Here is a 24,343-nt window from a genome sequence, read left to right as displayed (position 1 = left end):
CCTTTTTCGGGCACCGTAGTTGTTGTTGTTTTTGTTGGTCCCCTTTTTGAAGCAATGTTTTACGGCCGGATGCCCTTCCTGCCGCCAACCCTTTTTGTCGCCTTTTACGACAAGCAGGGAATTACCAGTGAACTGGTACTCAATTAGCCGACCTCGGAAGGATGACAGGCTGAGTCAACCCCCCAAGTGAATCGGATGAAAATTGAGGATTTTAGAAACTAAAAAAAAAAGTGGTTGACCTTTGGCCTACGCCGATCTCAAAAATAGTTGGTGGTTTAATTCAGCAAGCCGATATGTAAATCCTATTCAAAGTTCAAGTCAATAGGATGAAAATTAAGGATTTTAGAATTGAGGCTGACGACTGTTGAGAAACTCAGTTGGGAGGTTTACTGCCTGATCTTCATGTCACTTTGTCAAGAGAATCATAATTCCTTTCATGACCGGGCAGCGAACGTCTATGTGCGACATTACGTCACTCCTACGGACGTGAAAACATTTGTTTTCCTTAAAAATATATTTAAAATAAATAAAATAGTACATAAATTAACAATAAAAGAAGCTAAAAAACAATTTAAAATTAACTAAAAAGCACATTAAAAAAATATAAATATGTACATACAGTATACATGGACGTACACGCAACCGCTGATTCTCATTCAAAACAGAGGCGACGTACAGTATTCCTTTACTGTGTCTGTGTTAGCCATGGGTCCGAAGAAGGATAATGCTAGTGTTTCCAAGCATAATGTGGTTACGATGGAAGATAAGTTAAATCTGATTAAAAGGTATGGAAAAGGTGGAAAGGTGTCGGTGATAGCGCATAGACCTTATCGCGAATCGGAACCGCAATGCGTCATGGGATCGGAAAGGGGCAATAGCGCCGCCACAAACTACACCATGGAATTGCAGCTGACCCGGTTTTTTAAACCATTGATATTAAAATAAAAAGTAGCCTATAACCACCAGGATTTTATGCTGATTCCGAATCTGTGTCTAAAACGTTTCTCCGATGTGTAGTTCTTGGGTTATAAGCGCACGCACACACGCACACACGCGCGCGCGCACACACACACACACACACACACACACACACACACACACACACACACACACACACACACACACACACACACACACACACACACACACACACACACACACACACACACACACACACACACACACACACACACACACACACACACACACACACACCTTTATTTATATAGATTGATGTTTGTAGACAGAAAGACAGACAGCAGTAAACCAATTGCTTAACCCCACTTATCATTTTGCATATGTGCGGTAACAAGAGTAGGATGTATTAATATGCAATGTATCCAACAGGCAGAGCCAGTTTTGGAGCAGAAGTAGTTAATCTATCTATAATTCCAGTAATCTCTGTCTGTCTGTCTGTACGTTTGTTTGTTTGTCTGTGACCGCTGTTTCTCGACAACTACCGGTCCGATATACTTTTAACTTGCCAGGTATATTGCTGGGGACCCGAGGATGTGCCTTTTCAAGGTTTCATATTAATCGGACAATTACTTTCCGAGCTATGTCCAAAAAACGATTCAACCAATCAGAGAGCAGCGAACGATCGCGTGTGCCGAACGTGGCGGGCACACTCTGCCTCGGATGGCACATTTGAGAGCGTATTCATTTATTTCACGTTTGCAAACTATGTTGGCGTTAAACTATGTTTTACAACTAATAAAAACGAATTTGCGATTCATTCGCTTTCCTGCGCGTTTGTGCACGCGATGGCGATTTCTTTACCAAACTCCGGAAGCCGTTCGCTTTGGACCAAACCATTGCATGTAAATAGAGGGGGGGGATTGTCACCACTCGCAAGCCGTTCGCTTTGGACCAAACCATTTCATGTAAATAGAGGGGGGGGATATAATTTTAGATATAGATATAGTACGGGCATGCCCTAGTCTATCTATAATTCCAGTAATCTCTGTACGTCTGTACGTTTGTCTGTGACCGCTGTTTCTCGACAACCACGGGTCCGATATACTTTTAACTTGCCAGGTATATTGCTGGGGACCCGAGGATGTGCCTTTTCAAGGTTTCATATTAATCGGACAATTACTTACCGAGCTATGTCCAAAAAACGATTCAACCAATCAGAGAGCAGCGAACGATCGCGTGTGCCGAACGTGGAGGACACACTCTGCCTCGGATGGCACATTTGAGAGCGTATTCATTTATTTCACGTTTGCAAACTATGTTGGCGTTAAACTATGTTTTAAAACTAATAAAACCGAATTTGCGATTCATTCGCTTTCCTGCGCGTTTGTGCACGCGATGGCGATTTCTTTACCAAACTCCGGAAGCCGTTCGCTTTGGACCAAACCATTGCATGTAAATAGAGGGGGGGGATTGTCACCGTACTCGCAAGCCGTTCGCTTTGGACCAAACCATTGCATGTAAATAGAGGGGGGGGATATAATTTTAGATATAGATATAGTACGGGCAATGCCCTAGTAAACACAAATTGTAGACAAATGGCATCAGTGAAGTGACGGGCCTTATGCTGCATATCAGCGGGAATATAAAAGTAAAGATTCTGGGGCAACCACAACCAAAGAACCATTTAAGGTCACTGAAAATCTCCCAGAAATAAATACGCTATGCACAGTGCACACAAAACAAACTCACTGCTTTGCCATGGCATGGCATTGTTGGTGTTGCCACTGGGTGGACCTGCAGGTAAAATATTTGGTGGAACAGTTATTGGAACCCCTGGTGGGCCTCCGGGAAGACCTGGAGGTGGAGGACATGGCTGCGGCCATGCCATCATTCCACCACCCATAAGTGGTGGAGGTGGGTGCTGTCCAGTATTGGGAGGCATCGGTGGGACCATTCCCATCAAGGGGAATGGTGGCATTGCTAAGAAACATGAATGATGTGACATTAGTTCCACAAAAATAAAACTACTGACATACCTTGCATAATCTAAATTATCACCATAATAGTTCACCATAGTCTATTTAAAAAAAAAAAAAAAAAATCCATCGGATATTTATTTCCACAAAGTTGACAGTGCACCTACAAGAACTGAGGATCATATCAAGTGCAGTAGTCCGAGCACACATCTCACATTACTAGTCCAAGTTTATCTCACACTCCCGGAATTGACATTTTTAGTCTCCAAATGTATACGTTACACATACCCTTGGTTTTGAATGTGGTGCTGGTACATCCTCTAAAAACAAGGGGGCTAAGGGGAACCCCCCCCAAGTATAAATAAGATAAATGGCTATTCTACTAAAGTAACTTGGGCTCCATTTGAAGTCAGGTAAATATAGATAAAGCTACTTTAGGCATGCAAGGAGTCATCTGTATACTACATTCTCATCAAGATGAGGTGAATTTCCATTTTGTAAGAAAATTGCAAAATAAATATATTTGATACATTCATCGTTATGTTTTCATTTTATCCAAATTTGTCTCATGCAGGGGGGAGGGGGGGGGGGGTGGGGGGTGGGGGGGAAGCAAGGTATATAAAAAAAAGAATAACAAGTACAGATACATTCAAAGTACACCGCCCCCATGCCAAATAATTAAATATCCTACAGCGCGACATTGCCGGTATTGCCGGGCGCCGGACCGCAGTGCAGCTCATAGAGGCTGCATTGGGAGGGAGAGGTGTACACTAATTGATTGATTAATTGTATAATTAAAATCAATAAAAGATTATCACAAAATATTTTCTTAATCAATTGGCTAATAGCATAACTAAACCACTAGTGCTTCATCTGAAGATGTATCTTTTAGAAATTTAATTAAATAAGTCATTAATAAAAAAATAATTAATTAATTGATTAATCATTAAATAATTAATCGATTAATCAATAAATAATTAATCGATTAAATGATTAATCAATAAATCAAAAATATCCTTGATAGCCACATCACTTGGTCACCGTCATGTCCAAATATTAGCTTCCCAGCTCAAAAGGTGCCTGAGATATTGGCCAAATGAGAAAGAAAATAAATAAATGATTAATAATGAAAATAAATAAATAATAATCATTAAAAAATTAAATTATTAATCAATTCGGTCACAGAACACATAAACCACCACCATTTCATCAGAATCTGTAACTGGGGGAATTTTTTTTTTTTACTAATTAATCGAATAATTAAATAATTAATCGATGAATTGATTAATTAATAAATCAAAAATAGCCTTTGCAGCCAAATCACCTGGTCATTGGCATGTCCAAATATCAGCTTCCTAACTCAAAAGGTGCCTGAGTTAATGGTCAGAAGAGAAAGGAAATTAGCTTAATTAAATAAGTACTCAATAAATCGCTAATAATTAAATAACTCCTCAATTAATTGATTAATCAAAAAACAAAAAATACCGTTTTTGACAAAGGACTTGCTCACTATTGTGCCGAAATTTCAGCTTCCCATCTCAAAGCATGGCTGAGATATTGCCGGACAAACAAACAAGCAAGAAAACAAGAAAACAACCAGAGTGAAAAATGAGTACTCCCTTTCAGCGTGCGTCACTGCCGAGCCCCCTCCGGTGCCCGGCAATGACGATTTGCAATGCCTGGAGATGGCATAGGAAAGGAGCGGTGTACAATAAAATAGAACTCGACACAAATGTGTCGATGAATGTGGCTCTGGCCACGTTATGGGTTAACCCACTGTTACGTTTGATCTCGATTGATTTAAAGGTCATGAAAAACTTAAGGTCACATGAGAGACTGTATGGAAGAGAAGAGACTGAGGTAGAGGAGGAACATGAGAAGTGTCTAATTCAAATTATGGTCTGCAAAATTATTCTCAAAGGGGCACATGCCCTTTGACATGTTTAATCCAAAATTTGAATGAGTTTATCTTTGTTTTACAGTCAACATTTGTGCCAAGTTTTCTCAAAATCCCTTCAATGGTTCACAAGTTATTGCGGCAACAAAACTACTTTCAATTAAAGGTCACATGATCTTTGACCATTGATATTTTTAACCCAGAATGCAATCAGTTCATGCTTCTACAATTACAGTATGCTTGTGGCAAGTTTTGATGAAATCTATCGAGTGGTTCACAAGTTATCGCGGAAACCAAAATTTCCAATTCAAGATCGCATGACCTGTGACCTTTTGAACCCCAAATCAAATCGGTTTATCTTTGCTTTACAGTCCATACTTATGCCAAGTTTGGTTGAAAACCCTTTAGGGGCTCGCAAATTATCGTGATAATAAAAGAAAAACGATGACAATAACAGACGGGCAGCGTCGGACAAGCAGAAAACATAATGCCTCTGGCATTTGGCTGCGGAGGCATAAAGAGTGAAGGGAGGGGGTGGGGGGGATGATAAAAGGAACGGTATGCCAATAGGGGAGAAGACAACTCGTGTCTGCAGACACCAATGACACATGATTAGCGATGCAACTCAAGCGCTGAAAATTCACCCGTTGAGTAGCCAGGCTGTCGAATTGGGGGCCGTGGTACAGGACCTGGATTCACATTCTGCATCCTCGGTGTCGCAGATCCTCTGTCTTGCCAAGGCATCATCCCTGCAATAAAGCAATAATAATGATCTTGTAATTTATGGGCATAAATGGACTAATTTTGCCGAAATCGTAGATATCAAAGCACTTGTGGGCCCCACAGCATATCTATATATAATGAAGTGAAAGTATTTTGTATGCTTCATCTACTTTTCCAAGAGGATTTGACCGAGGAAGCCGAAACTTTCAGGGATTACACACGACACACTGAAGGTGGGTTTCCTGAAGTTTCGTTTGATTCCACCAACCTTTTTTGGGGCTGGGGGGAGGGGGGAAATTGCACCCATCTTGGCATTTTCTTACTTTGCCGTGGGGGGCGGGGGGGGGGCGTGCAATTGGAACCATCTGCGCTATATAACCACAATATAACTGTGAGAAATAGAAACTCCACAGTACGAGCAGGGCGTCTCCTTTGCATTAAATAAATAATCGGGAGATTAAATCAGACGCGACGTAGCTTCAGGACGGTCGATCTTTAATTTTCGACAAGCTTTCGACCAACAAAGGTCTTCTTCTTAGTCGTCCCCAAGTTCAGCGGAAGTTCAACCCAAACTCTGCCTGCGAGTTATAGTGCATGTGGGTATGTATGAATGTGTGATGGAAATGGTGCCTTCTGGTGGTGTGTGCGCTAAAATTTGTGATGTCCCACAAGAAATTATCAGTGTGTAAATATCACCAATTTAAATTCCCCACCAAACTTGGGCCGACATAGTAATAATCATCAGGATAATAACATGATGCCCGAGCCGCTCCCTTAAGGAATCGGTGCGTCTCGTGGAAATAATACTTCAAACAACAAAAATGACGAGTGCAATCACACTTCTCAAAAACGCATCACTGAAGCACTATAATGAAAGTCCACACCACAAGCATCATTCACCCTGCTTTCACAGCACAGCTACACAATGTTCCAAAATCAGATGTACAGTGATGACGCAAATTGTTAAAATACAGGCCGGAAAAGTCAATGATAAAGCACAACATCATTGTTTTACGTGTGAAAATAAAACCAGAACCAAGGTCCGAACGGAAGAGTATGGCTTCTAAGCCATTGCTTCTCATTTAGATTCCCTTCCTGATAGCTATATGCCACTATGAGATCCGATGCTAGTTGCTTTGTAAATTTGGGATACACTTTGATTAGTCGCCCAAAACGTGCAATTATGATGTCCTGGCCTGGATCAGCCAGTTGAACCTCCAGGTTTACGCTTACCCATGGGAGGCATGGGCACAGGGGGAGGCAGCCGCTGCTGTTGCTGTTGCTGTGGTGAATGCATCCAAGGCAAAGCCTGCTGAGGTGCAAGGTGATTTCCACTCCCACTCTGGTGTGGCCCTGGACCACCAAACGAGTGGGGTGGCCTGCTTGGCCCATGGATACTCATTGGGGGTTTATCCTGATGTCCACACATCCAAGGGGGGCGATTCCCAGTCATCTGTAAAAACAGTGAAGGGCAAATATAAAATGGAAAGTCACAGCAGACAGACATATGCCAGCATGCACCCAATCTATTATTGCAGACTGATGAAAAAGTACGGGAAAAAAACCAAAACGTTTGTGTGTGTGTGTGTGTGTGTATATATATATTTTTTATTTTATTTATTTATTTATTAATTTTTTTATTTATGTTTTTATTTATTTATTTATGTTTTTTTAATTTATTTATTTATATATATATATATATATATATATTTCGGACATATGGACATATGTTGTGTGCAGGATACGAGATGGAAGGGAAGTGCTGTGAGAATGGTGAAGGGTCGGCAGGGACAGAAATACAAGTTAGTGTGGCAAGGGTGCCCAGAAGGAGTGAATGGTGTTGGTGTCCTGTTTTCTGAGGAGTTTGTAGACAGTGTGGTGAGTGTGACGAGAGTGAGTGATAGGTTGATGATGGTGAAAATGATGATTGGAAAGCTCTTGGTGAACGTCATCTCAGGATATGCTCCGCAGGTTGGTCGGAGCGATGAAGACAAGGACAAGTTCTGGTGTGCTATAGAGAAGCTGATGGAAAACGTGAAAGATGAGGAAGTTGTTGTGGTCGGAGGAGACCTAAATGGACATGTGGGAAGGAGTATGGCCGGTTTTGAGGGAGTTCATGGGGGTTACAGATATGGTGTGAGAAATGGAGAAGGTGAAAGGATTTTGGAGTTTGCTGATGGAGCTGATTTGTAATACTCAGTTCCAGAAAGAGGATAATAAGCTTGTTACATGTACGTCAGGTGGGTCGACGACAACCGTTGACTACCTGCTGGCGCGTAGGCGAGATAGGGGGCACCTCCGGGACACAAAGGTGATCCCGGGGGAGGAGGCTGTTTCACAGCACCACTTGGTTGTCTGCGACATAAGGGTGAAAGGTGCGAGGAGAACTCGGCGGGTGAAGTACCAACCGAGAATGAAGGTGTGGAGGTTGAAAGAGGTGACAGTGAGGAAGGCATTAAAAGAGAGGCTGAATATGGTAGAGAATGATGTGGTTGAGCTTGAAAGTGGTTGGATGTCAATGAAAGATAGTCTGTTGGGAGCCGTTGGTGAGGTATGTGGATGGACCAAAGGACCACCGAGGCACTCGGAAACATGGTGGTGGGATGATGAAGTTGGAAAGAAGATTGATGAGAAGAGGAAGAAGTTCAAGGAGTGGCAGAAGGCGAAGGGTATGGGGGCAGAAAAGGCAGAGCATGAAAGTTATAAGGCAGCCAAGAAGGCTGCAAAGAAAGAGGTAGCAAAGGCACAGGAGGCATGTAAGAAAAAGTTCGGAGAACGCTTGGATTTGGAAGAGGGCCAGAGAGCGGTATTCAGGATTGCAAAGCGGATAGCGAAAGAGAGGTGTGATGTGATGAGGGTGAATTGCTTGAAGGATGAAGTGGGACAAATCGTTGTGGACCCAGATGGAATTAAAGGAAGATGGAAGAGATATATGGAAATACTGTTGAATGCAGAGAATGAATGGGATGGCAACAGAGAGTAACCCAGTTTTAGGACCGGCAGAGAAGATAACCGAGAAGGAAGTTGAGGAAGCGATAAAATCAATGAAGAGTAGAAAAGCGGGAGGGCCAACGGGAGTTGTGGGAGATATGTTGAAGGCAGCGGGAAATTGGGGTGTGAAGAGAATGACAGAGATCTGCAATCTGGTGGTGAAAGAAGGCCGCATTCCAGTGGATTGGGAACTGAATACCCTCGTCCCTCTGTACAAGGGGAAAGGTGACCCTCTGGACTGTGGCTCGTATGGAGCGATAAAGTTATTGGAGCATGGAATGAAGGTATTGGAAAGGGTGTTGGAGAGGAGGATAAGGAAGAAAGTGAAGATTGACGAAATGCAGTTTGGATTTATGCCAGGAAGAGGATCGACAGACACACTTTTTATTGTGAGGGAGTTGCAGGAGAAGTATACTGAGAAGAGGAAGAAGTTGTTTCTTGGGTATGTTGATCTGGAGAAAGCATTCGTTAGGGTTCCACGTGAAGTAGTGACATGGGCATTGAGGAAGTTAGGAGTGGAGGAATGGTTGATCAGAGTAGTGATGGCAATGTACAAAAGAGCGCGCACAGCTGTAAGGACGAAGGACGGGAACAGTGGTGAGTTTGAGGTTAAGGTGGGAGTGCATCAGGGGTCGGTACGAAGTCCACTACTATTTGTAGTTGTGATGGAGGTGCTGGCTCGGAACGTAAAGGAGGGTTTACCGTGGGAGTTGTTGTATGCAGATGATCTGGTGTTGATTGCAGAAAGTATGGATGGACTGAAGGAGAAGATGAACAACCAAAGCGTTCAGAATTATTGGAATCTCCTGCGATGACGCTATCTCCGAGGGCCTTTCACTTAATCACCGCAGGCAGGTTGGTGGTCTTTCCGTCTTCTACCGACTCCTCTCCGGCCTTCCTCCCCCAGCTCTCTCTGGGCTCTGTCCCCCAAATATTCCTGCAGGTCGCACAAGATCTGCCTGCAACCCTCTTATGGTTAAACTGCCAAAATCAAGACTCTCTGCTCACCTTCACTCCTTCATTCCTCTTTTCTCCCGCCTCTGGAACAAACTCCCTCACTCTCTTCTATCCCACTCCTCCCTCCAGGTCTTTAAAATGGCTGTTCACCACCATCTCTTATCTTCCCCAATCCAAAACCTTGATCTTTTCTACCCCGCTAATTTCACCCCAAATCCACTTTTTTGAGGTGACTTTTGACTTCTTTCCTGGAAGTCCTTGGTGTCCTTCCGTTTTATACCTATCCTGCCTCCCCCTAGGCCCTCTCCCTCCAAAAACATCTCCTGATGTCCCTGCTCTCAAATGTTGTGTTTGTGTGCTTCCTCCCCTTCTCTCCCCATCTTGTCGACCGCTCCCCTTTTTATATACTTTGTTTGCTTGTTTGTTTGATTTGTTTGTTTGATAAATGTTAGCTCTTTCACGAGCCTCGACTCTGTATAAAAAAAAAAAAAAAAAAAAAAAAAAAAAAAACTGGAAGGAATGTATGGAGACAAAAGGTCTGAAGGTGAATATCGGAAAAACGAAGGTGATGGCAAGTGGTAAAGCATGTGGTGAGGTGGAAAGAACTGGGAAGTGGCCGTGTGCTGTGGGCAGGAAGGGTGTCGGAGTGAATTCCATTCAATGTCCAATGTGCGCTGACCCTGGTGTTGGGCTAGCGGCTAGGGTGCCAGCTTAGGATCCTAGGATCCTGGGTTCGAATCCCGATCGATCGCTGAATTAACACCAGGGGGGGTTGACTCAGCCTGTCATCCTTCCGAGGTCGGCTAATTGAGTACCAGTTCACTGGTAATTCCCTGCTTGTCGTAAAAAGGCGACAAAAAGGGTTGGCGGCAGGAAGGGCATCAGGCCGTAAAACATTGCTTCAAAAAAAGGGGACCGAAAAACAACAACAACCACGGTCCCCGAAAAAGGCCAACCCCCGCTTGCAGGGAAAAATGGCCTCTAAAGCGCACATTCTCCTTCTCCCTCCTTTTGCTTTAAATATTTCCCTATTGATTCTTGTCTTTTTGCAATTGTTGTTTTCATGTATTGTTATGCATTATGTTTGCCACTCTGTCAAAGCGCCTTTGGGCTTCTGGAAAAGCGCTATACAAAATAAATGAATTATTATTATTATTATTAAAGGTGTTTTTTTTTTTTTAATGTGCGCTGAGTGGGTTCATCAAAAATGTAGTGGTTTGCGAGGGTCATTAACCAGTGTGGCAGCTACATTCAAGTGTAAGGTGTGCACAGAGGGAGCTGCAGATGGAAGAAATGTTGAGTTGGATCTTGGAGACGGCGTGAAGCTGGAAGGTGTGAAAACATTTTGTTACCTAGGAGACATGCTGACTGGAGAAGGTGGATCAGACTCGGCAACGGTTGCTCGAGTGAGATGTGCATGGAAGAAGTTTCGGGAACTGAGTGGCATACTGACGAGGAGGGGAGTGTCGTTGAAGTTGAAGGGAAAGGTGTATGCTGCATGTGTGAGAAGTGTTATGATTTATGGGAGCGAGACATGGGTAATGAACGTAGAGCTGCAACGAAGGCTGGAAAGGGTGGAAATGCGAATGGTTCGGTGGATGTGTGGAGTATCGTTGAGAGAGAGGAAGACAAATGATGAATTGTGAAAGATGATGGGAATAGAGCCTGTGATGGATGCTGTGAAGAGAAACAGGTTGAGATGGTTTGGTCATGTGTTGAGGAAGGATGAACGTGACTGGTTGAGAACAGTGATGGAAATGAATGTAGAAGGAAGTAGAGGACGGGGAAGACCGAGAAAGACTTGGCTAAAGATGGTCGAAGAAGAAATGCGGGCAAGGGGGTTAACAAGGGGAGATGCAGAAAATATGGCAAATGGAGAACATTGTCATGGGGACCGCAAGGCTAACCCCCGCTCTTGCAGGGAAAATGGCCATAAAATGCCTGTTGTTGTGTTGTGTATAACTGTATATACACATACATACACACAAATAAGTGGAAACCCCTTGTAATTTGTAGATTCGGCTGTTTCAGCCAGACCCATTGCTGACAGGTGTGTATATATATATATATATATATATATATATATATATATTGTTGTGGATATGAGAATGTTTTTTTATTTTGTTGTTGTGGTAAAATGTTGTTGTAAAAGGTTGTTGTAAAATATCACCCCTCCTCCCTCCGTTTGTGGTTGTATAAAGGTCAAAGGGCGTTTCCGTAGTTAGTCCATAAAACATACATGCAGGACACGATATATCCTTTCTTTTGACAGTTATATTCTTATTCTGTGTATTAGCGTAAGGCTGTGTCTTCCATTAATTAAAAGTACTCCATTGCACCAGTGAAAGAGAATAGACCCCCTTTCCTTCCCATCCCCAAAAATCTCCCTTTCCATCCCCTCCAAAACCTCCAATGACCTCATATTACATCCCCCTCTCGTCATTGGCGAGCCTCGATTGCCCATATTACCTCCCCTCCAATAACCACCATTGACCACGAGGCTCGGGTCGGAGAAGAAAGGCGTGTCGCACCTCGTCAGAGGGGAGGAGGGGCGCGCCCGCCCGTCGTCGTCCGGGGCGGAGCCCGAGGGTCGTGCGACCAGCCAGGGCCGAGGTGAGCGCCCCGATGGGCGTGTCCAAAGCGCCGGGGGCGTGATCGCTGGAGGCGCTATAAAAAGGCGCGCACGGAAGTAAAAGGAGAGGTGGTTGGACAGTTGGTTGGTTGCACAGAGTTGGTTGCGCAGAGAGTTGGTTGCACCGTTGGTCAGGGTTGGTTGCACCGTTGGTCAGAGTTGGTTGCACAGAGTTGGTTGCGGTGAGGAGTCGGTGGTCAGAGTGAGGGACCAAGAAAGAGTGGAGGGTTTGGACCAGACGAGTGGGACAAGGCCTGGCAAGGCAAGTGGAGGCGGGAGCAGCAGCGACACCCGGCAGCCGCTTGGGGCCTGGGCGGCGGTTTGGAGCAGGGCCGAAAAGGAACGGCGGCTGCTAAACGCGCCGATCGTGCTGCATGACCCCCCTTGGACTTCCCTCTCCCTCCAGCCATCCACATCCTGCGATTCCTGCAATTCCCCGCGTGAGTCAGTGTCTTTTGTTTGTTCTGTCATGGGATAAGTTAAGCCTGTAGATAAGCTAGTATTTGCACTGTGTCACCTGCGTCTTATGTGTTGTAAATAAACTTGATTGCTCCTTTTTGCTTGTGTGTGTAAATAATAAACCCCATTACTCGTCTGTACGTCTTCTCGTTTTAATTCCTTTTCCTCTTGCATTGCGTCGTTTTTGTCTTTTCCCTCATTGAGCAGCTACGGTGCGATACGGCCAAAGTTCTGGGTGAATCGGGTGAGTTGTTAGGTCGCGGTCTTACACCACCGCTCGGTCTATAACATCTAACCGCGATCTATAACAATTGGTGTCAGGAGTGGGATTCGGGTCCCGAACCAAATTTTTAAAACATCTAGAAAAAAAATTTTTGGTCAAAATTACGAGCTGCCGAAATTTGTTTTTTTAAAGCAAAATCCGAATTTTGAAATCGCGCCATGGCTGTTCAAGGCGACGGGATGCCGGTGGGAGAGATAGACGGGGTAGAATCGACCCAGGACTTAGGAAAAAAAATGGTGGAGGAGAGTAAAGAAGGTGTGGTTGAGGGTGTATCAGGTGCACAAAATGGCAGCCTCGCGCACGTGGTTGAGGGGGCAGCTGCGGCCGCACCCTTTGTACTACCAACGGTGGTCCAAATGCAAGCCTTCATGGCGCAATTCGCCGAGATGCTGAGAATAAACGGGGAGAAATTGAGTAAGGAAATGGAGGCTCACAGTGAGCAAATTGAAGCAACAATAAACGGAATGAGGGCCGATAGGGAGGAAAGGGAGCAGAGGGACAGAGACCGCAAGTTGGGCGAAAGGGTCCCAGGGGTGCACAAGGAGGTAACGCGAGGCGAGAAGCGCCGGTTGGACGAAGCGGAGGAAAGCACGGGTACAATGACGGGGGTAGAGATCGCGACACGGGGTTTGGAAAAGCCGGCGACCGATGAGGTAGAGGGAATTTTATTAAAGCCAACGGTCGCCGAGGTTAATAAAGAAAAAGCAGTAGCGGGAATTAAAATTGAAGAGATGACGGAGGTAACCCGGGAATTGCAGGGAGAAATGGAATATGTACAAAGTCCCTGCTCACATCACGATGCTGTGCTTAACCCGAATGGAAGTTTGCAGGTTCGCGTGGAGAAAAGGATCCCCCAGGTGAGTCGTGCTGTATATTGTGCGGGTAGATTTTGTAAGAGGATGTTTAGCGACAAAAGAATTTTCGCGCGCTTGGGATCGAGGAAGCATCCGGGCGTTGGTGAAGGGTCCCGAGTGAGTGGAAATGGCACGCGTGGGAGGAAAAAGTGTGCGTCGGCGAGTGGGTGTGTTATAAAGTGTGGGAGTGAAACCGAGTGCGAGCGAGAATGCACGTCGGTGTGTACGGGGTGTGACACAGGGAGTGAGAGCAATGCGGAGTGCACGCCCATGGTGAGTGTTACGGAGGACGTAACGGATGAGAGGTGTGGACCGAAGTGTGCGCAAGAGGTGTGGTGTGTAACAGAGAGAGCGTTGGTGGAATGTACGGACGGCGTTGGAACGCCAGGTTTTGTGAGGGTGAAAGGGGTAGCGTATGCTTGTAAGCATGCAAGTGAAGCATCGATGGTAACCGGTTTAGTGGTTAGAGCGACGGATAGCCGATGCGAGCACTCGGTGCGAGGGGTGCTTGGTTGGGTGCGAGGCCCGGCGCCGATCGAAGCTGCGTCGTTTCTCTTCGAAGCGTCGTTGCCGATTCGGGCTTGGCCCCGCCCCGCACGGTCGAGTCCGGGCTTTGTCGGGCGAGGCGACCGGTCCGGTTCAAGGGCGAGTGGGAGGAGGCGGAACGGTGCCCCCTCGTGGGGACGGGATTCCGACCGGGGGAGATTGAGCCATCGGGCCCGGGACCGCAAGGTGCCGCGCCGAGATGGTGCGTGGAATCTCGGTCCAACCAAACCACCTCCCTTGAACCGAAAGCCGGACGGATTCAACCTGCAGGCAACCAAACCACCCGAATTCATTGCTCGGCTTTGCGAAACCGAGTTTAATGATGTCATGGCGCACCGAGAGGATGTAATAAGTAGACGGACGATGATGGTAGTGATTTGATACGAAATTTATAATAGTGGGTAGAATTGGCAGTAAATGGAAAATTTTTGAATTGGTTGGAATTTGGACGAGCAAAATTGATAGAGAGACCCCCGATGTGGTGGGATGGCAAATCCACCATCCCTCACAGGTGGGGGCAAATGCGCAATAGTTTATGGGGTGGCTATGACAACCGAGCCAGGGAGGGCTTGGATAATGATAGGGATCTAGAAGAGATTGACATTAGGTAACGTTAAGTTTAGTTAGTGACTGATACCTGTAGTGGGGACGCAGGTAGATTAGTGTGGATTATAATGACGTGGGAGCGCAATAGTTTAAAGGGACGACTGGGAAGCGCAAGTTTCAGAGGGGAGTAGTTAGCTGAGATGATGCCGTGCGTGTGAGGATTGAACAGGTGAGAATGGAACAGGCGTGATTGCACAGGTGTGCAACTGAACAGGGGTGTGGAGCAGTGTATGAGTGAGTGATGGTGATGTGTGTTGCGTTGACCAACTGGTCCAGAAAGAGGAGGAGGGTGCAGGTGGCACCAGGTGAGATTGCACAGGTGTGCAACGACAGGTGAATGGAGGACAGGTGTATGGAATAAATGGTATGGAGTATTGGAATGGATGGTCGTGGAGTGAGTATGGCGGAAATTGTGGAGTGGAGTGGATGGTGCGAAGGTGTGAATGGGGGAAGAGTGGACCCCCCATCACGGATACCCGGGGCGGGTAGTGTAAGAGTTAGGTAGAGGGTACAGGTAAATTGTGGTTGGATATTGGCATCTGTGGTGCGGTTGGAAGAATGATGTTTGGATGGGTGCATTAGTGTTGTGGAAATGGCTGGGCGTGTAGCCTGTTAGTGTGTGTAGTTGGTTTGGGCACTCCACCACTGTAAGGATGTCGGCCAGGTGAGGCCGCAGGTGGGCTCTGGGAGCCGGTAGTAGTTGTTGTGGATGGGGCCCGAGGATCCGGAGGACGGACCCGGGTAGCCCAGTGCCAGAGGGCACCATGGGGTGACAGAGCCAGGAGAGGGGCTGCCCCCAGTTAGATAGGTTAGGGTGAGGAGCTAGGTAAGCTCGGGTGGCAACTACAGTGGTGGAGGTGTGCAGGTGGGTAGACCTGTTGGGGGAGCTACACGTCGCGGCCCAGAAATTGTGCGAGGGCACCGGGAGATGAATCGGGGGAGTGAGACCCCAAATTGAAAAGCACCACAGTTTGGCCAATGGGAATTGGTTTTTAGAACCCATAGTGTAAGAGGGCCAATGGTTTGGCCGGAGAAAGACCCCGGGTAGTGTAAAGTGTGTTAAAGTCATTTAGAGGATAGTTAGGATGAAGGATCTCCTCGCACCATCTGCACCCACTCACCGGAGGTGACAGGAACTCCACACCATGCCATGTTTTATTATTTTTTATTGTGCAAATGTTTGGAATGTGAGACGCATCATGACGTGGGTGTGACATTGTGCTTTGATGTTCCATCTCTGCCTCCTTATGAGGATTGATGATGAATTGATGATGGCAAATTTTTGAAGTAGAGGGATTGTGGTGACGAATTTGATATAGGGGAAATATGGGGAAGACGTGACAGTAGTGACGAATTGGTAATGTGTAGGTTTTGTACATATGGGGTAAGGGCAAGGGTGGGCTAGGTAACAGGGGGGTGACGTACGGTAGGGACGAGCTTTCTCACTTCGCCCTCCGTACGCATTTCGCCTTGCATTGCCTTTTTGATGTGTACCCTTGAGACCTTACCCCTCGCTCATCTGTCTTGTCCCCCCTTTTTGTCTCCCACATGAGGACCTGAGCGCCGTTGGGCGCCGAGGGGAGCGTGCGTGGGTCGGCCATTGTGCGCCCGAAATTCCCAGAACCAGCTGTCTGCATCGATGCACCACATTATGGACCACATGTCAGTGGCCGAGCACCACTTATGGACCCCATGGGTTGGGGCAAGGCCCCTCTGCTGGAACCGGCCATGAGGGCCCGAAATCTTGCTGGCGGACCTTGGCCACAGGGCACCGATGCCCCACAGGTGAACCACACGTAGTCGGCCCTGTGGGCCATAAATAAAGATAAATAAAATGGACACGTTTGGGCAAGCTTTATTGCAAATAGGCCGCCAGTAAGCAAAGCAAATGAAAATGACAACAACTGGAAGAAATAATGATAACCAGCAGAGGGAGCCGAAGAGCAAGAGACACCTGCAGGGTTAGGGGTTGTTTGGTTATTTTTATTCATGAACAGTGATGACTGTGCACCGATTGGTGCTTGAGGGTGCTTTGGTGCGTTTTTGGGTGCTTTAATGGTGCATTGATGCAGAACAGACTGTCTCCCCCCCAAGAAAGAACAATTACAGGTCCTGGGTTAGTTTTGTAAATAAAAATAGCGTCAGTGTAAATAATGCTTCCCACCGTCAGTGTATAGTTTGAAGACCATTCCGCAATTCGGTTAACTGTGGGCGTAAGTCTGTTAGGCAGGGTGCAATGGAGCAGCGGGACACATTTATTTATGTTTTAAAACTGTCGCACTCAGGGTCAGGTTAAAAGTAGAGGGAACTACACCTACGTGCCACACTAAGGTAAAAGTAATAGGCCCGGGACGTGCCTAAGGGGAGGAGGGTGCAGTGTTGTGGATATGAGAATGTTTTTTTATTTTGTTGTTGTGGTAAAATGTTGTTGTAAAAGGTTGTTGTAAAATATCACCCCTCCTCCCTCCGTTTGTGGTTGTATAAAGGTCAAAGGGCGTTTCCGTAGTTAGTCCATAAAACATACATGCAGGACACGATATATCCTTTCTTTTGACAGTTATATTCTTATTCTGTGTATTAGCGTAAGGCTGTGTCTTCCATTAATTAAAAGTACTCCATTGCACCAGTGAAAGAGAATAGACCCCCTTTCCTTCCCATCCCCAAAAATCTCCCTTTCCATCCCCTCCAAAACCTCCAATGACCTCATATTACATCCCCCTCTCGTCATTGGCGAGCCTCGATTGCCCATATTACCTCCCCTCCAATAACCACCATTGACCACGAGGCTCGGGTCGGAGAAGAAAGGCGTGTCGCACCTCGTCAGAGGGGAGGAGGGGCGCGCCCGCCCGTCGTCGTCCGGGGCGGAGCCCGAGGGTCGTGCGACCAGCCAGGGCCGAGGTGAGCGCCCCGATGGGCGTGTCCAAAGCGCCGGGGGCGTGATCGCTGGAGGCGCTATAAAAAGGCGCGCACGGAAGTAAAAGGAGAGGTGGTTGGACAGTTGGTTGGTTGCACAGAGTTGGTTGCGCAGAGAGTTGGTTGCACCGTTGGTCAGGGTTGGTTGCACCGTTGGTCAGAGTTGGTTGCACAGAGTTGGTTGCGGTGAGGAGTCGGTGGTCAGAGTGAGGGACCAAGAAAGAGTGGAGGGTTTGGACCAGACGAGTGGGACAAGGCCTGGCAAGGCAAGTGGAGGCGGGAGCAGCAGCGACACCCGGCAGCCGCTTGGGGCCTGGGCGGCGGTTTGGAGCAGGGCCGAAAAGGAACGGCGGCTGCTAAACGCGCCGATCGTGCTGCATGACCCCCCTTGGACTTCCCTCTCCCTCCAGCCATCCACATCCTGCGATTCCTGCAATTCCCCGCGTGAGTCAGTGTCTTTTGTTTGTTCTGTCATGGGATAAGTTAAGCCTGTAGATAAGCTAGTATTTGCACTGTGTCACCTGCGTCTTATGTGTTGTAAATAAACTTGATTGCTCCTTTTTGCTTGTGTGTGTAAATAATAAACCCCATTACTCGTCTGTACGTCTTCTCGTTTTAATTCCTTTTCCTCTTGCATTGCGTCGTTTTTGTCTTTTCCCTCATTGAGCAGCTACGGTGCGATACGGCCAAAGTTCTGGGTGAATCGGGTGAGTTGTTAGGTCGCGGTCTTACACCACCGCTCGGTCTATAACATCTAACCGCGATCTATAACAATATATATATACACATGTAATCAAGCACAGTCATGCAATCTCCATAGACAAACACTGGCAGTGGAATGGGCCGTAATGAAGAGCTCAGTGACTTTCAATGTGGCACAGTCATAGGATGCCACCTTTCCAACAAGTCAGTTCGTCAAATTTCTGCCCTGCTCGAGCTGCCCCGGATCTGTGCCTCGACACAATCCTGTCTCTGAGGTCTGCAGGCAGTTCCTTCGACGTCATGGCTTGGTTTTTGCTCTGATATGCATTGTCAGCTGTGAGACCTTTTATAGACAGGTGTGTGCCTTTCCAAATCATGTGCAATCAATTGAATTTACCACAGGTGGACTCCAATCAAGGTGTAGAAACATCTCAAAGATGATCAAGAGAAATGGGAGGCACCTGAGCTAAATTTCAAGTGTCATAGCAAAGGGTATGAATACTTATGTCAATGTGATTTCAGTTTTTTCTTTTTAATAAATTTGCAAAACTTTCTAAGATCCTGTTTGCTCTTTGTCATTATGGGGTAGATTCGTATATGGGGTATGTCGAGTGTAGATTGATGAGGGAAAAAATGAATTTAAACGATTTCAGCAAAAGGCTGCAACATAACAAAATGTGAACAAGCATTACGCCTAGGTCCCCCGTCGTTGAAGTGATGTGAGTTGACAAAGTGGAGGACGCAGGGCGGCCATGTTGGATTTTGACGTGGCGACCCAATTTTCAATAGCGTTCTCCCTTATGCGTAGATACACCCACACACCAGATTAGAAGTTAGTAGTTCGTTTATTTTTCAAGATATTTCGCTCACAAGGTGCAGACATATATATGGTGGCGGCCATCTTGGATTTTGACGTGGCGACCCAATTTTCAATAGCGTTCTTCCTTATGCGTAGGTACACCCACACACCAGATTAGAAGCTAGTTCATTTATTTTTCAAGATATTTCGCTCACAAGGTTCCGACATATATATATGGTGTCCGCCATCTTGGATTTTGACGTGGGTTGCACCCACACACCAAATTAGAATTCGGTCCTTCGCTTACGCACGCACGGACGCACGCACGTTCGCACGGACTGAGGGGAAAACCATAGTCCTCCTTTCGCTCCGCGGTGTGACGGGGGACAAAAAAGTGAAGGTGTCTGAATACTTTCTGAATGCACTGTATGACAGGTTCGACGATATGTTTCGCCTGAACGAAATCGGAATGAAAATGGTGGTGTGGAGAGTCAGAGCCGTAATGACATCAGACATAATCACATCACCCTGTCATGTGACCAGATCCTCAGCTCTAATTGGTATACGTTTGAGGGGACATACGTCCATACGGACGGACAAACACTGTTCTGGACTGCTTTGCCCTATGGGCTACGCTGTAAAAACAGCTAACTGAAGGCCTACGACCATACCATCCAGAATACATCTTGTCCAAAGCTAACTGATGCACTGCTCAAGCAAGGAAGTGGGAGTCACCTGAGATAGAGGAAGAAGATAACAATAATCTTCCCAGTTATGTGAAAACACAATGTCAAACTCGCAACCAAACATCCTTAACCAACCTATTTGTTAGAAAACAGTAGCATATTTGTGCACGGCCCTTTTAAGGGGTAAAACATCTATCAATAGGTCTATCGCTGTGCATAATGCAGCTAAATGCTGAGGGTCTATTCTGCGCAAAGTGGATCGTTACAAATATTGACACTCTTGCCTTATACTCTAGTAGCTCATGGTGGTTGAGTATGCACTTTATTGTACAGACCTAAACTCTTCAGGAATCCACTAATTGAAGGTCCAGGAACAATATTTGGTTGGTAACACATTTGCCACTGACGGCGAAATAGCTGAAATGGCCATACCCCTTTTTGGGCCACGCCCCCTTTTTTGCCGTGACTGTATCTACAGAACCGTTGGACCTAGGAGGTTGCCCGACCACTCAAAATTTGCGCAATGGCCACATTATGGGGGGTCAGTAATACATTTTCATATCCAAAAGTCAATGGTTTTTAAGATAATTGCCAAAAACCGATTTCAACATGTTACGAACTACAATTGTATGATACCACCAAGGCCACAACATTATATGACACTTATACCTTTTGCATCATCCTATTTTGGAATTTACTTATTTGGATTTCTACACTTTTCGCCTTTACTACAGCCACAAAACGTGACACATTTAATGTTCCTGTCTCTGCAAGTGCACGTTTTGGTACTCATACATGCTCTTGGGCATTTGCATGGAGGAGGCAGGTCATCGGGCCTGCACGATACTGGCAGTATCACTGGTGTTATGCCAACGTCCGTTGCTTCATACCCATACTGGAGTGGATCTGGTTTGGTGACGGCAGGAGTTGGGGCTTGCAACCACATCTTACACTGAAGAAATGCTCGCTTTATGTGTTCTCGTAGCGTTGATGAACAGCACACAAGCTGGTTGAAGTCCAGTTCTTTCTTGGAGTTGTGGTACTGCTCCCATCGATATTCATCGAAAGTGGAACAGTCGGTCTTCTTTAATCCAGACACAAGGAACTTTTCAGCATTGCTTGTTATCTGTGGTGACAGTTCTTCTACACCAAACCCTTCCAGTAGGGAGAGATCGATGGATGCTTTCAGGCCAGACAGCTTTGGACCCACCTTGCTGGTACTGTCGCAACCGCTGAGAGCATGAATGGCTGGGAGACACGACACCAAACCGTTGTCCAGTTGATCAACCAACATGTGGACTGGTACAGTTTTCTTTGTTTTCCGGTTACCAAGCTTCACGTACAGCTTTTGTAGTTGCCAGGTTGTGTTGAAGTGGAAGATGAGGTTGACAAAGACATCTGTGTCAGGCGAGTCGACCAAGACTGATTGAACCCCGTGTTTCACAACACCATCATTAATATGGAACATGATTCTGTCGTCGGCTTCTTCTTGGTTGCTTGAGAGCTCTGCGATCTGTGTTTCAGTGCCAGCTAACAGTTTCCTGCATTCACCCCCATATACTCCTCCAAAGAATATTTCCTTGTCCGACTCGACATTCTGCAGCATCCACTTGAAGACATACTCCTGCAACCGAACTTTGTTCAACATTGAGCTCCAGAACATATCAAGATCGACAGGGAGTTTCTGATTGTCAGACCCAATGGTGATTGTGATTTGTTCTGAGGAACTTCGCTGTGCCCGTTCCATTTGCTTGATTGATGATTTTTGATAAACATCAAAAATAATGTCTATTCTTGTGGACACGGAGCCTGTAGCAAGAATCCTGTTGGAAAGACTCTCAGCCAATTCCCCGAATGTGTGAAGGCCCATCTTTTTCATCGGTAGTTTACGCACAAGTGCCATGAAGTCCACTATTGTCATCTGAGCGTCACTCTTTACATTCCTCGTCTCCTGTGGAAGGCGACTGACAAGTTCCCTGGCTAAGGAGGCTTTATGGGGCTTCTTCAATTTGATGCCATCTTTACATTCAGTGGTGAGGAACTGGGATGTGCTGGTCAATTCATACTTCAGGAGTTCTAGCATGCTGTACCCTCTTTCTCTAGCATAGTCAATGTACCTAACCGTTTCCGCTGCATCCTTTTTCGCCATCGATTTCTTCGCTGTGAACGGAGTAGAAGTACGTTTCACGAAAACAGTCTTGCGGTTGGTAGGGATTGTATCATGTAGGTGCTTCTCCTTATCCTGAAATCTGGTCTCAACAAACTCTTCATAACTCTTCTCACCAATTTCCAGGCATTCAAGTAATCCGTCGACAACCTCCTGGGGAATGTCAGCTCCAGTAGAGATGTTCTGAAGTCTGATTCCAGCGTCGAACGGATTGTTGATGGATTTTATGTAATCCAGAAGGGCCTTTGCACGAACATGGCCAATCTTCGTAGAACTTGGATTGAACTCATGGTGTAGGCTCAGCTCACTGTCATCTTTGTCTCCCAAGTTGCACCATTCCAGCAGCTGTGCCACATGAAGATCTTTCTCATGCTTTAGGAGATTCCATAAGGCTACTGCTTCTTTCTGTCTGGTCATCCCAATGATACCTCCAGCAACCTTGGCGGGTTTATTGTAACACTTCTCGAGTGCCATGTCAAATCCTACTGCACTGCCTTGTCGGGTAGTGTGGTACATCACCCATCCACCATCTGTAAAGCATCTGTAGATACCCGGGAACTTCCTTTGTAGGTCCAGGCAATCTTCAAGGAACAGCGTACCCCATCTGCTATAGTTTGTCCGGCCAAACCCGAAGAACAAAGGCATGCACCTCCGCACAGCTGAAACGAAAAGATGCCAATCGCCTTGCCGAATAGAGTGTGTAAGATCTCTCAGGATAGGATACAGCTCATCCAGAAACAAGCTCCAGTACCTCACATTCTCATTACAGGCCATTTCTTTCCATTCGGTGAAATACTTCTTCAAGTCTGCATGTAAGATCTTGCTTTCTTCCCAAATCTCTCTGAACTCTGTATGGTCACTATCTAAAGCCTGCTGCATCTTAGTTTCCATGGTCTCTATTTGCTGGTCTAATTCACAACTAGTACTGTCCTGGTCAGGTTGAAACTTCTCAAACATAAGAACTGTCATCACCTCTGATACAAGACTCATTCCCTCCTTGCCTTTGCAATAGTGACCTCCAGTCATGACACTATTCTCTACAACGAGCTTGCCAAAGGCTTCAGTCTCAATCAAAGCCAGATCAATACCGATACAGCCTAAAAACTTCCCAAGGCAAGCGATGACAATCTTCTCCATGTGAAAAGGTCCCATTCCAAGGAATATGTTACCAAACTGATCTGGCTTCAACAGCTGGATTTCCTTGGCGATTGCATACACCCCTTCATCAGACCACAATGCCCCTGACACGGCATTCTTCTGCTTCAAGACATCCTGAAAGTTTATCATGGATGTAAATATTGTGTCCATTTCGGTTGCGACATATGGAAGGATGGGTACAAATGACGTCTTTGTAACATCAAACTTAAGTGGATCCTGGAGTGCACTCATTGTTGCTGTGAAGCTAGGAAAAGAGCCCTCCTCACGATCGGTGTACTTCTGTCTTGCCATGCACCAAAGGAAATAATCATCATCAACACTGTGCTTTCGATTATCCTTGTATGGTGTAGTTGAAAATGTCTCCGGTATATCACCAGTGCCTTTGACAAGGTGTGACTTCTCAATGACCTGACATGGCAGCACACCAGCAAACTTTCTCTTTCCTAGTGGTGTTGAGCAGCTTGTCGTCTGAATGTCCTCAGAATCGCTATCTCTCGGTTGGTTCTGAAATATGACTAGAACAGTGTCATGGCTGCCATCTTTTCCTGAAACTGTGTTCTCTGTATGGTCAAAATTGTCCATTGCGCCTTGGACAACATGCCATTCAGAGATCATTGACGATACAGGACATCTGTTGGGTAGGGTATCCTCCACCATCTTTTGGGCAGCCGAAGCGTTGATCCTCTTCATTGAATCATAGCTGATGGCTAAGTTCAACCTATTCATGATGTCAATCAGCTGTCTTGATCTTGACAGGTTGTGGACAGTTTGAACAATAGGAACAGGAACAGGAACAATTACGAATAATATTGTAGTTCGTAACATGTTGAAATCGGTTTTTGGCAATTATCTTAAAAACCATTGACTTTTGGATATGAAAATGTATTACTGACCCCCCATAATGTGGCCATTGCGCAAATTTTGAGTGGTCGGGCAACCTCCTAGGTCCAACGGTTCTGTAGATACAGTCACGGCAAAAAAGGGGGCGTGGCCCAAAAAGGGGTGTGGCCATTTCAGCTATTTCGCCGTCAGTGGCAAATGTGTTACCAACCAAATATTGTTCCTGGACCTTCAAT

General features: G+C 46.0%; 1 protein-coding gene across 2 annotated transcripts in view; it reads right to left on the bottom strand.

The window, feature by feature from the left end:
• The window catches only part of SF1 (splicing factor 1), a 92,002-nt gene that overhangs the window by 6,760 nt on the left and 60,899 nt on the right, over positions 1–24,343 (bottom strand). For both annotated transcript variants that reach the window (XM_068115922.2, XM_068115924.2), the window contains exons 10-12: positions 6,748–6,967; positions 5,436–5,540; positions 2,668–2,898 (exon numbers count right to left, since the gene is read on the bottom strand). In XM_068115922.2, the coding sequence (XP_067972023.2) occupies positions 2,668–2,898; positions 5,436–5,540; positions 6,748–6,967 (556 nt within the window). The remainder of the gene's footprint in view (positions 1–2,667; positions 2,899–5,435; positions 5,541–6,747; positions 6,968–24,343) is intronic.

Source organism: Myxine glutinosa, chromosome 5 (genome assembly GCF_964187855.1).
Source record: "Myxine glutinosa chromosome 5, kmMyxGlut1.1, whole genome shotgun sequence".
NCBI classification, from domain to species: Eukaryota; Metazoa; Chordata; class Myxini; order Myxiniformes; family Myxinidae; genus Myxine; species Myxine glutinosa.
Note: the sequence above shows the minus strand (reverse complement) of the source record. Positions and strands in the feature narration are given on the sequence as shown.